The sequence below is a fragment of the Trichogramma pretiosum genome, unplaced genomic scaffold (assembly GCF_000599845.2).
Source record: "Trichogramma pretiosum strain Unisexual culture from Peru unplaced genomic scaffold, Tpre_2.0 scaffold5, whole genome shotgun sequence".
In the NCBI taxonomy this organism is placed as follows: domain Eukaryota; kingdom Metazoa; phylum Arthropoda; class Insecta; order Hymenoptera; family Trichogrammatidae; genus Trichogramma; species Trichogramma pretiosum.
Window position 1 is genome coordinate 1,314,459 of NW_019641672.1, and position 12,493 is coordinate 1,326,951.

Genomic DNA, 12,493 nt, shown 5'->3' on the forward strand with positions numbered 1-12,493 from the left:
GAAATGGGGTTTTATGAGGTTAAAATCATATAGAAACTCGATTTCTTTTATCAGACTACCGCCATAATCACCAGCAAAGGCTAGAGATCAATAGTTAAGGACATCAAAAATGAGCGAACGATTAAGAGAGAGATCAAATTTTTAACAAAGTCCTGTTATGAACTAAAAATATATTTTTGATGCACAGCACGTGTCAAAAAATTGAGGTTTTTCTGTAAAACCGGTAAGATTGCAATATCGAATAAACGGTGTTTTTACTTTTTGGTTTATTTGCTCTAGTTTAAGAATGTGACGTAGGAGAGATGCGAACACGTAATAAGTAGATTTCCGAAGAATGGACTAACAAGGTGGGACGCCACAAAGTGTGTTAAAATTTATTTTACTAATATTATTGCCTGATGAAACAAACTAAGAAGTTACAATCATTAGAGTGTATTTTGACGTAAATCTCTCATATTTTTCTCAACTTTTCCGGGTTGAACCGCGCCTATCACCAAAGATTCGAATTATCGTCGAACAAAACATCGTAAAACTATAATCAAACTTTCCACACAAAATTCCAATTAATGCTGATGAAACGAAATCTTGAACTACGCAAATTTTTTTATCTCTTCCCAGCGTAATTTTATGGAAAATAATTTTTTTTGCACGCGTTCGCAGTTTGACCTTTCAAAATACTGCTTTTTTTCTTTTTTCAATTATATATACTTATTATCACCTTCCATACATGCATAATGGAAAGGCAATTAAAATAGGCTTACCCAAAGCTCTAGATTAAATTACAAAGAAGAACGTTCGAGACTTTACTCGATAAGTTTTATTAAATAATATACTTTTTTAAATAATAATTTATTTGTGCAAAAAATATGTTTGTTATAATTGGTATTATCAAGAAAAATTGATTGAAAAAAAATTCTAGGCTGATCATGTTAAGATAAGCGGGCAGATCTAACGATAAAGAGAAATGATAGATTGATCATGTTTTTCCTTGGTTGATTCTCTTCACCGACCGATTATTGCTTGAGCATCTCTTTTAATCAAAGTAATTAGTTTGAAAATTTTTTATGAAAGTTCTAATCGTCGAGTGCACTAAGTAATCTTATTTGAATGAAAAAAAGCTCAAAGTCGCAAAGTTTTCCTCCCAATAAACGTACGCACGTTTTCGATTAAAAAACTATCGGCAAATTTCTTCTTGCAAAGGGTACCTCCAATCGATTTCTAATCATACATTTTCCTCGAGAAATTTGCAGCTATTCAAGGCTCGCTCAAAGTCTCTTTCTCTCTACTTTTATTATTCTCAAAGTCTCTTTGGACATTCGCATTTGCATTCAAAACTCAAGAACGGGCGAGAAAGGCGAGCAAACTTTTCCAGGTCATTTTCAGACTATCTGATCACGAGTGCGCAGAAGCGTGAGCGACGAAGGTGCAGCTAAACACCCTTAGTTCGACAACAGTGAGCTCGCACGTGCCTTATAGCATCAGGTTGCCGCTGTCGCATACGCCCGCGCGCGCGCTAAGTGCAAACGTTTCCCTGCTGCTGCTGCTGCTTCTGTAGCGGCAACTTTCCCAGCATCAGAAGCAGCAGCCCAAAGTCGTATATTCTTAATTAGACCGTGCTTGCGCTCACAAGAGAGGGATGCAGTTACAACACCAGCCCAAAAGCGTTGCCAGCTTTGCACCACTATACCAAACGGGAATTAAACTTCTTGATGACTTTTATGTATATATTGTTTGCTCAAGTATATATGTGCGACACTTGCCTACATAACTCCACCGAATTTGATCCTTTTATTTTCGTGATTTATATATTTTTCCGAAGAACAGTTTATCGAATGAGCTTGCAATTTTCAAATAAAATTTCGCGTTACAAGTCCGCTAACGCCACACTACCGATGAGTTCTAGTTTCGAAAGGTCATTAAACTTTTCAGCGCTAGAGAGTATGCAAGAAACTTTTCGGTCTGCCGAGTGACATTTGAAGAGGCAGATTTCGTGATACTGCTTTACGGATTTATCCAGACAATCTTAAACTTTTCCCCGAGCAAATTTGAAATTTTATCGCTCTGATTTGCCGAGATTATATTGATTAGAACATTGTACTGCGGTCACCGAATACTTTCAGTCCGTACGAATAAACGGCCTTGACCCAAAGATCGATCCTCGCGATGATTTTGAAAAACGCGTGGCCCTTGAATTCTTCAACGATTGCGAATGTGTTGTCCAATGGAAAAACTGCACATCATCGTGCAAGTCGATCAATTTGTTGACGAAAGATTTCCCCTGCACAATCGTATCGCGGGGGGTGACCGGTTTTCGGGTAAACAGATTAGCCAGCGATGCCTATTTGTGTCACACGATTATTCATGGCTCTCAAGGTACCGCGAGGAAAGCAACGAGTGACGCGTGCATATTTAGCGGAGGCTTTCCCGGCTAGTGCGTAAACAAAGTTTCCCGCCGCTCGCGGCTCTGCACGAATGCGTGCGCCTATTATGTATCGGAAAAATTGCGCTCGCATTATAATATGGAGTAAACAAGTTTACCCATGCGTCGGTACAAGGTATTATGTCTCTGACACAGCTGTGAGTCGAATTACACAATTGTAATGTTCCTGTATATTAAACGTATACGCTTCTGGCACATTCGCAAGTCATACGTGCCGAGAGTATCGCGCGCTGCAATGGGTGTGACGCAAACAGGTTAATCTCTCAATGCATATATGTACCTGCAATGCGTACGCGGCTATGTAAGTGACGACGATCATGATTATGATTATCTCGCGGATATGTATCTCTCTCTGCGGGTAAAGCCTCTGCGCGCGGGCCGGCCGTAGCTCGCGTGTGTCTGCCCACACACACACACACACACACGAATGAGAAAGAGAAAGAGATAGGCCGGCGTAGCCTGACTGAAGTCACGATTGCAGCGCATGGAATCGCTGACCGCTCGAGTGGGGCTCGTGCACGAGTGCAGTTGTGTACGGCGTTGCGCTTGTTGATCCCCTCTACTGGGGAAAACTTTTGCCTCCGAGTTCTCGCAATCGCGTAGCGCGCGTGTGTGACGTCACGCCGAGCCGGCCGGCAAACTTCGAGTATATAAGAACCGTCACCTCGCTCATTCAGCCAGATCATTGCGAATCGAGCAATTGAACAGTCAAAGCAATATAGAAGCCTTTTAATAAGTTTTCACTAACAAAAGTTCACTTATAAAATTTTACCGAGTATTAATTTTGACAAGAAGATATTTTGAGAGACATTCGAAGCAACAATGAGATCTCTGATCGTTGTATTGTTCGCTTGTGCCGCTGCAGTCTCAGGTAATTATTTTTTTCTTCGCTAGTCAGCTTAACTAATAATCTCATCGATTGTTAATTACTTTACTAAAAATTGCGATTCTTCATCTTACAGCGGACCTATTTTGTACACCTGGACTACGATACAAGGATGAATGCAACATTTGTCACTGTTCACCGGATGGGAAGAGAGCAGCTTGCACCGACATGCTCTGCCCATCAGGTTTTGCTGGTAGCAGCAGCCCACTTAGAAAAGCCGAACAGTTCTGCGAGCCCAACCAACGTTTCCAGCTGAGCGCAGTCAATGACTGCACTTGCACCAGCGATGGTCAGCATGCGATGTGCACTCTGGGTTTCAATCTCGTCAAGGCAAGGACTTACAGTCTCGACGAGGGAAAGAAGTACTGCGAGCAGGGTGAAACCTTCAGCCCAGATAACTGCAACATCTGCAAATGCAGCAAAGATGGTCAATCCGCTTTGTGTACCCTGAAATACTGCTTCAACGACGAAAAGTTCGATACTGAAAACGGAGTAGTTCCTGCAGCACCGAGACAGATTTGCGAGCCTGGAAGTGAATACAAAGACTACTGCAACACGTGCCGTTGCTCAAGGGACGGCACTCAAAAAGCTTGCACGAAGATGTTCTGCGACCCAGAAATTTGGAATGCTGATGGTAGCTTCAAGGACGAGTCATTGAATACCGGTAGATCAGCAGGAGTGAAACAAATTTGCGAGCCGATGACCAGATTCAAGGACTACTGTAACACCTGCATCTGCTCTGATGATGGAACCATGAAAGCCTGCACCAAAATGTACTGTCCCCCTGGTATTTGGAACGCCGATGGTAGCTTGAAAGAAATAGTGAAGGCAGCTGGTCGAAGTGTTGAACCTGCAAAACAGATATGCAAACCAAAAACCACATTCAAGGACTACTGTAACAGCTGCATCTGCTCCAATGACGGAACCATGAAGGCATGTACCAAAATGTTCTGTCACCCAGACCTCTGGAACGCCGATGGTACTTTGAAAGTAACACCCAAAGTACTTCGCACCGCAGTAGAGGAGCCGAAAAGACAAATTTGTGAGCCTGGAAAACCATTCAAGGAAGTGTGCAACCACTGCGCTTGCTCTGACGATGGAACCATGAAAGCCTGCACCAAAATGTACTGTGACCCAAAAGTTTGGAACGAAGATGGTAGCCTCAAGACGAAAACTGTGCAAGCTTCCAAGCAAATTTGTGAACCGATGACCACATTCAAGGACTACTGTAACACCTGCATCTGCTCTGAAGATGGAACCATGAAAGCCTGTACCAAAATGTTCTGCCACCCAGACCTCTGGAACGCCGATGGTACTTTGAAAGTAACACCAAAAGTACTTCGCACCGCAGTAGAGGAGCCGAAAAGACAAATTTGTGAGCCTGGAAAACCGTTCAAGGAAGTGTGCAACCACTGCGCTTGCTCTGATGATGGAACCATGAAAGCCTGCACCAAAATGTACTGTGACCCAGAAGTTTGGAACGAAGATGGTAGCCTCAAGACGAAAACTGTGCAAGCTTCCAAGCAAATTTGTGAACCGATGACCGCATTCAAGGACTACTGTAACACTTGCACCTGCTCCGACGATGGAACCATGAAAGCCTGCACGAAAATGTTCTGCCATCCGGATATCTGGAACGCTGATGGTACTTTGAAAGTAACGCCAAAAGTACTCCGCACCGCACCAGTAGAAGAGCCAAAAAGACAAATCTGTGAGCCTGGAAAACCATTCAGGGAAATGTGCAACTACTGCGGCTGCTCAGATGATGGAACAATGAAAGCCTGCACTAAAATGATGTGCAGCCCAGCGATCTGGAATGAAGATGGAAGCCTAAAAGATCAGACAAAAAGTTTAAACGCTCCCAAGCAAATTTGTGAACCTCGAAGCACCTTCAAAAACTACTGCAACCGATGCACCTGCTCTGATGACGGTACCATGGCTGCATGCACAAGAATGATGTGCCCTCCTGGCATTTGGAATAAGGACGGCTCACTTGTCAAACCCTGGTCTGAAGTAAACATCAATGAAATCCAAAAGCATGGTCGTAAGTATTTTGAAAAATTCACACGATAAAAAAAGTTTTGTTTTAACAATTTTAGCTAAAATGAATTTTCTCTTTTTTTCATCAGCTCTGTACAAACAAGGAGATGCCTGTGAACCCGGTCAATCATTCTACAGCTTGTGCAACTACTGCGTTTGTCGAGCCGATGGCAAGAGCGCCTACTGCACATTGAAGATGTGTTATTAAAGCAAGTGCCAATAATTTAGGAACATATACTCAATTTTTTTCAAATATTAATTCCAAGTTACGGATATTCCCATTGGAATGATGAAACCTCATATAGCAACTGTATCATGTTGCGCACTCTATAAAGATATACTGTGATATCATTATAATATAGATAGTTTTTCAATTAAATAATTAAATATTCAATTTTATGAATGTATAGATAGTCAGAACTGTTATAATTATTACACATGCACTTGTTGATTTATAACTGAATGCTCATAGCATTTTTCCAATTACAATAAAAATAAAAATTAAAAATATTTAATTGTTTTATCATTAACCCAACTGCATCAATCACAATATTATACATCAAAGTTTCGAGATAAACTTTATTCGCAAAACAAATACATGCAGTGCAAATGCATGTATCCTATCTTTTTTTGTTAATAAAAAAGCACCGATTTGATATTATATTTTAACCCGAGGTGAAAAAGTTGCTCAAGCTATGTCGTTTGATTTGAAATATGGAATATTCAAGTTTTTAATTGCGTTGAAAATTTTTGACTCGTTTAAAACTATTTGCCTTTGAGATCTGATTAAGGTTTTCTATGATGATTACTCAGTTTTTCATAATGATATTTTTTCAAATAATGTCCCGTAATTATAAGTTTAAATATTTTAATTATCATCATTATTTCGAAAAATATGTACATTAACATTCATAATAGTTGATTATAATTCATGTGATAATTCGATCCTTACTCAAGCATACCTATACATGGCAGCAAGTTCATGGAGTTATAGCCAATAAGAAAATCTATTACAACTTCAATAAGGCTTTTTTCATGCCGTAGCGCGTAGAGAGCTTCATATTTGGTACCTTATAAAGGTCTCTTTCGTGCTCGCACCAAGTTGCACAAGGAGAAAAGTGTCTTTGGTATAAGATAGCATCTTATAAGGTGCATTTACGTGAACGCATCGTTCAGTATATAACCTACTCGACTGGCAGGGCTGATTCGCCCGACGCCGCTACTGCCGCACCTTGTCGACTTGATATTATCGATAGTCATTTCGCAGTCTTTACTACTCTGCTTTCATTCCTTTTTTCGCCTCGTAACTTTCTTCCCTCTTTTTTTTTCTTTCGTTTTTTTCTCATTCATTATGAGATCGCCGGGTTATATTTTTCAGAGACTCTCGAGTGGCTAGTGCGCTCGCGCGTATTATATTTAAAAAGTATATTACGAGAAATTCGAGCTAAATCAATGTCTTCTCGACACGCGATGATCGATAAAAAAAACACACAATCTCGTGACGTACGAGTGTTTAACTGATAGCTCGTGCACGAGGATCCGAATTAATAAAATATTTTTTATTACGATAATCGTGAATTACTGCTGCGCGCCGAGTAATATCCATCAATTTTTATAACGAGGTAAAAAAATTTACTCAAATCGGCATAACACTTGTAGTGCAATACCTACAACGTGTTGGATTCGCTTTTAATGATAAAAATCATCAGGATGCAATCTTTTACATAAATTCGATCGACTGCACGGCATAGAAAACGATCAGCGACAGTCTCGGTGTTACTTGTTATCGGAGTATAAACCGGCTTCAGCTGTGGCATTATACGGCGCACAGGATGAAGCAACTGACGAAGTAGTGATAGTCTCGTCATGCCTGGGAAAGTTGGGGGAAAATATTTTCACGAGCATCGCGCTCACAAAGCCGAGTAAATTTGTAAGAAACAACGTATATATAGCAATGGAACGGATCCAAGCAGCTTTCAACTTGACGTTTTTTTTCCTCTTGCGAAGAAAAAGCGATGTTAGATCTCTGTGACTCCCTTTCTTTTTTCATTTTCTAGCTACATTCGCTCTGAGCGACGTATCTTCACGACGTCACGGCATCTCTCGAGTACGCAAGACTAGCACTGTGAGTGAGAGAAAGAATAAAATCAACATCTAAAACACGAGCTGGCTCGCAGCTACCTGAGCAAGTTCTACGGCTCGAGGCCCAACTCATCGCAATTGCTTAATACACAGCACAAAAGACTCTAAACTCGAAAAAAATGCGAGCTCAGAAATGTATGCACGCGAAAACTCGAAGAGTTCCTTTTCGATAAGAATTGCACATTTTCACGCAGGCTCGGCGAGATCGAACAACGCACGCTTCCTCGTGAAATTTTACAAATCGTCGTAATCTTATTAACCTCGATTGAAAGCTGCTTTAGCGATACTTCCCCGAGGAAATAGCAGGTACGCAGGTTTTCGTTTCCATGCATACATTGTATATTTTCATCTCTAATGAACGTAAACTGCGTTTCAGTTTGCGCTCGCGCGAGAGCTTGCGCCCCTGCTAGCTACGGTTACCGACGACTGCATTTCTCATTCTCTCGAGCCAGCTCTCTTGAATCTAGCAATTTCGTAAGCTCGTTACGCGCCTGTAATAGCCTTAGCGAGGTATTACGTGAGCTTTAAACTGTTACTTATATGCACGTGCGCGCCGTTCGAAATGTGATGTATGTATAATAATGTGTGTGTGCGCGCCGCGCGCAGGTATACAGAGCGTGGCACACGCATCCACTGAAAAAGCATATGGGTTATTCTACCTCAAGCGTGATATGTCAAAAAAATGACTTTCAGACTAAGTACGTATTATTAAAGAGGGCATTGAAAAATGAAAATCCTTAATATTTTAGCCCTCTAGGTCTATCCCTCATGGATCTACAGGGGCTCAAAGTTGGATTTTAATTTTCTGATGCATTTCTGCTTATTATTTTGCTTTTCTGGGGTGAATATAAAAAACTTGATGAGTCATATTTTGATTTTTCAAGTAAAATTTGATGTAGAATTCGAATTTGTACTCAAAAATCACATTCATAACCTTAAAAATAATCAAATAGCATAAAGTCGTATAAAAGTCCAAAAAAAAGTTCGTATACCTCAAATTGACCAAAATTGAAATATGTTCATCGATACATCAAAATACAACTTTTTAACTGATGGCATAATAGAGGAAATCAATAGATTGACAGCATATTAAGGACCAAAAAAACATGAAAAATGAGGAAAAAACATGTTTTTTGGTCTAATGTATGCTGTAGAATAGAATCTATTGATTTCCCCATTATGCCACCAGTTAAAAAGTTGTATTTTGATGTATCGATGAACATATTTCAATATTGGTCAATTTAAGGTATACGAACAACTTTTTTTTGGCCTTTTATACGACTTTCAGAATACACACTTAGTCTGAAAGTCATTTTTTTTTTGACATACCACGCTTGACGTGGAATAGTCCATATAGGTATCAAGTAAGTGCGCGTGCAGCTTTTTTCAACGAAAACAGCATTATCTCTGTTGCGTGGTGTGACTCGCTGCTACGTATACTTGGAACGTTTTCATTACTTTCGTAATGAGCGGCATTTGCAGAATTAAAAAACAGATTTTTAAACTACTTTTTTCTTTTTCAAAGTTTAAGCTTTTGGGTATCTATTGGTTCTTTCAACTGATCACTTTAATTATAATGATATTTATTACAAACTTAATGAGCTAGTTTGATCTAAATATAATTGACATCCTCGCAACGCTTGAGTATTTTTCATAATTTAAAAAATTGTATATGCTATTGTTTTTTGAATAGTTGAAAGACAAGCGATTGACATTAACATATGTTAATCAACAGAGTCGTCCTCAAAGTCAACTATCTACGATTCAGCAGAAAAAACAATGAGAATGAGATTTTTTAATGAAACAAGTCCTCGATGAATACAACTTCAAGCTTCTTGTAAAAATTCTCACTTGATTCTCTAGCTTTTATTTGAAATTATAACGTGTGACGCTCTCGCGGGAGTTGGTCTCGTCGAGAAAAACAAACTAATAAAACTAACGTGCGTATCGCTGTAAGATAGCAAAGAGCATACGAGGAAAGATCATCGTATCGTGAGAAAGGGATAAGATAATTGCAAAAACCGCACGAGTATTTCAGAAGTAAAATTGCAACATCGTTATTGTAATAATTATATTTGCGTCGCTTAGTTTTCGATAATATGGAAAAATCGCGCAGTTTATCTTATGCTTGAAATTAAATTTATACGTTGTTGTTTTTTTTTCTTCGTCGTTACTTGCGCAAAGCCAAACGATCTTGCGCGTCAATATACGCTTAGGTAGGCGTGTACATACAGGTGTAAGCGCTTAATTAAGCTATATAATATATCGATCCCGAGCGAGCTCGAGCGAGACCGAGCGTAAGCGCGCGAGCTAGTATTGCAGCTCTCGCGTGCGCGTCTATTATGTATCTTTGTTCGTACTTAAGCGGTACTACATGTGTGAGTTTGAGCGCGTGTGCGTGCGCGCTACGCGCTGAAATATCTTCAGATACAATTTAATGAGCTGTTGTTCGATCATTCCACTCGATGAGGCACGAAACTATTTGCCCAGCCTAAGAACAATAGATTAAATGCAACGACATCGGCTCTGCCGGGGCGTTTTCCTCGTTTGCCACCAATAATACATAATAATACCGGTCATATAGTATGTAGTGTGTATCGGGGCAAATCCGTGTGCAAACTCGTGCCGATTATTATATATTTGTGCACGGATTATTGGGCACTCGTGTCGAATATGAAAATCAATATTGAACTTATTCAACGACAAAAATTCATTAATTTCCAACGATCATTCGGAAACAATCGTACGTCATGGGAGCGTATTTCACTTAAAGGTTTTCTACGATTCCGTTATTTGCTTTCTACGCATGATTTATTGTGATTATTTGATACATTATAAAAGCGCTCGTATAGCTGATTCGTCCGCGCGTTAACTCTATGCGTACTTACTGGAACACGAGTTGGGTCAATGGCCAAGAGAGAGTTTCGATTTATGAAAATATCAACGGCTCTAATTATACACGAAATATCCCTTCAGAGATAAAAGAGCGTTAAAAAGGATCCAGTACATGAAAAACTAATTTTCCCGTGTCACGAGCGCGTTATTTATTTGGATGTGTAATAACTCGCAGCGGGAGTTTTACTTTTATTCTCCCCTTTTTCGCACGTTGTTGTGGTCACCGTAGAGCGTTGATAAAATCTCGGTAGCCGGGAAATCAGTGGAAAAATTTCGCGCATTAATGCAGCCGACGTCGAGATAACGATATAATCAAATCCGCGCTATCTCCGAGATGTTTACTTGTTTATTTTAACTGAGCTGCAACGTTTCGCGGAGTAAATTCAGCCGATTTGTCGGCTGTCGACCTCCGAGGTCCTTTCTGCGCGCCACGGGGGGTGCCTCTGCCACGCGGTAACGCCCTGCGCGCGCGTCACTGCTCTTAAAGCTGTTGAATATACAGCGCGAGCTCGGCGCTCGGCACTACTACCCTATATATATCGAGCTCTTATATATGTTTAGCTTGAAATTTCCCCCTGCTCGCGACACAAAATCCCGATAAATGTGAAAATTCAATATCCATTACAAGCACGTTTAAGCTATTCTGAAAAAAAAATGAAAAGAAAAACATTTTCTTCGTGCATCCACTCAGCAAATCGAATCCGCGATATCGCGTTATTGCACAGACAATTCACAGACGCACGATATTATATCGAGCAAAGCAAACAGATACGCTTGAGGTTCGGCACTAACAGAGAGAGAGAGAGAGAGAGAGAGAGAGAGAGAGAGAGAGAGAGAATCGGCTTGATAAAAAACTTGGCTTGTTGAAAAGCTAAGCTTTGGGTTGCGGTTTCGAATAGTGGCAAGACGAGGCTGCGAATTAGATCGCGTGTACCTTTCGCAAATTCTGGCCATTGAATAATATCATTTTCCTGCGCGGATGAATCGCCTTTGAAGGAATATTAACATACCGCGATAATGCCGCGGCTACGATATAATTATGGACGATCAGAGTCAAGCCAGTACTAATTGAAACTTGCAATTGTCTACGACGCACGAGAAGCTTTGACAATCTTTGAATAAATAATATAAAGCGCGCTTCTGTCTGAATCATTTGGAATCGTACTAATTGAGTTTACGCAACGCACAACCCTACGACACAATCATACGAGAGCTTTGCCAGTTTAGAAAACTTTCTTTGCAGCTACAGCGAGGCTCTCATTGCTTACAGCTAATTATATAGCTGCTGCAAATCCAAGCGTGTGTACTCTGCACATTTACAAACGCTTTATTGTTTGGATTTTACAATACTAATTTGACAAAGACGACAAGAGCTCATTTTCCTTACATCGTCAAAGTCATAAAGCTGATCTCAAATAAGAACTATTTTGCAGCCAGCAAATTTTCAAGCAGAGTTCGAACTAAACCAACCAATACCTCAGAAAAGTGCTACACAAGCTCGTCTCAAAATTTTCCAAGTTTCCCCGATCTCCTTCCATCATACATCCAACTATTTGTTCCTTTCGCCCCCCGCGCAGCCCCTTTTGCCCTTACGACGTACAGGACAACGTACACGTTGGCCTTTCATTAGTCACGTCTTCGCTCTCGAGTCTCTTTTCTCGAGTTCAGGCCAGATGAAGATTCCTTGAAAATTTCCACGTGCAATCCGAGCGAAGAGACTTACTCACGTTGCCGTGTGGTCATTACACGTGTTACAGTACAGTACGTAAAATGTACACGCCGTACAGTCTGAGTGCTACAGAACGAAAGCGATCGTTTGAAATATTACGCTTTTCTTTCTTTTAAACCAATGAACGATTTTCCTAAAGCGAAAGAGGAGATGAGACACTTTTATTCCTCCCGCTTTTGTTAATTATTAAGCATGTACATTATTTAAAATGATCTTCTGCGATTTAAAAGACTTTACTTATCAGAAACATATTCTGGCATAATAAAATTAGATGAATTTTTTTATCCAGCAAAGTATTATCTCGACACTATATACAAAAATAAAAGATGCAGCTTACTTTATCTCGATTACTTTTGGTAAA

General features: G+C 40.1%; 1 protein-coding gene across 1 annotated transcript; it reads left to right on the forward strand.

Moving 5' to 3' along the window:
• The first annotated feature begins 3,140 nt into the window (after positions 1–3,140).
• On the forward strand, positions 3,141–5,876 carry LOC106650391 (laminin subunit alpha-5-like). The gene is made up of 3 exons (XM_014368363.2): positions 3,141–3,311; positions 3,403–5,370; positions 5,456–5,876. The coding sequence occupies exons 1-3, from the start codon at positions 3,263–3,265 to the stop codon at positions 5,572–5,574; spliced, it is 2,136 nt and encodes a 711-aa protein (XP_014223849.2). The 5' UTR covers positions 3,141–3,262; the 3' UTR covers positions 5,575–5,876.
• The last annotated feature ends 6,617 nt before the right edge of the window (positions 5,877–12,493 follow it).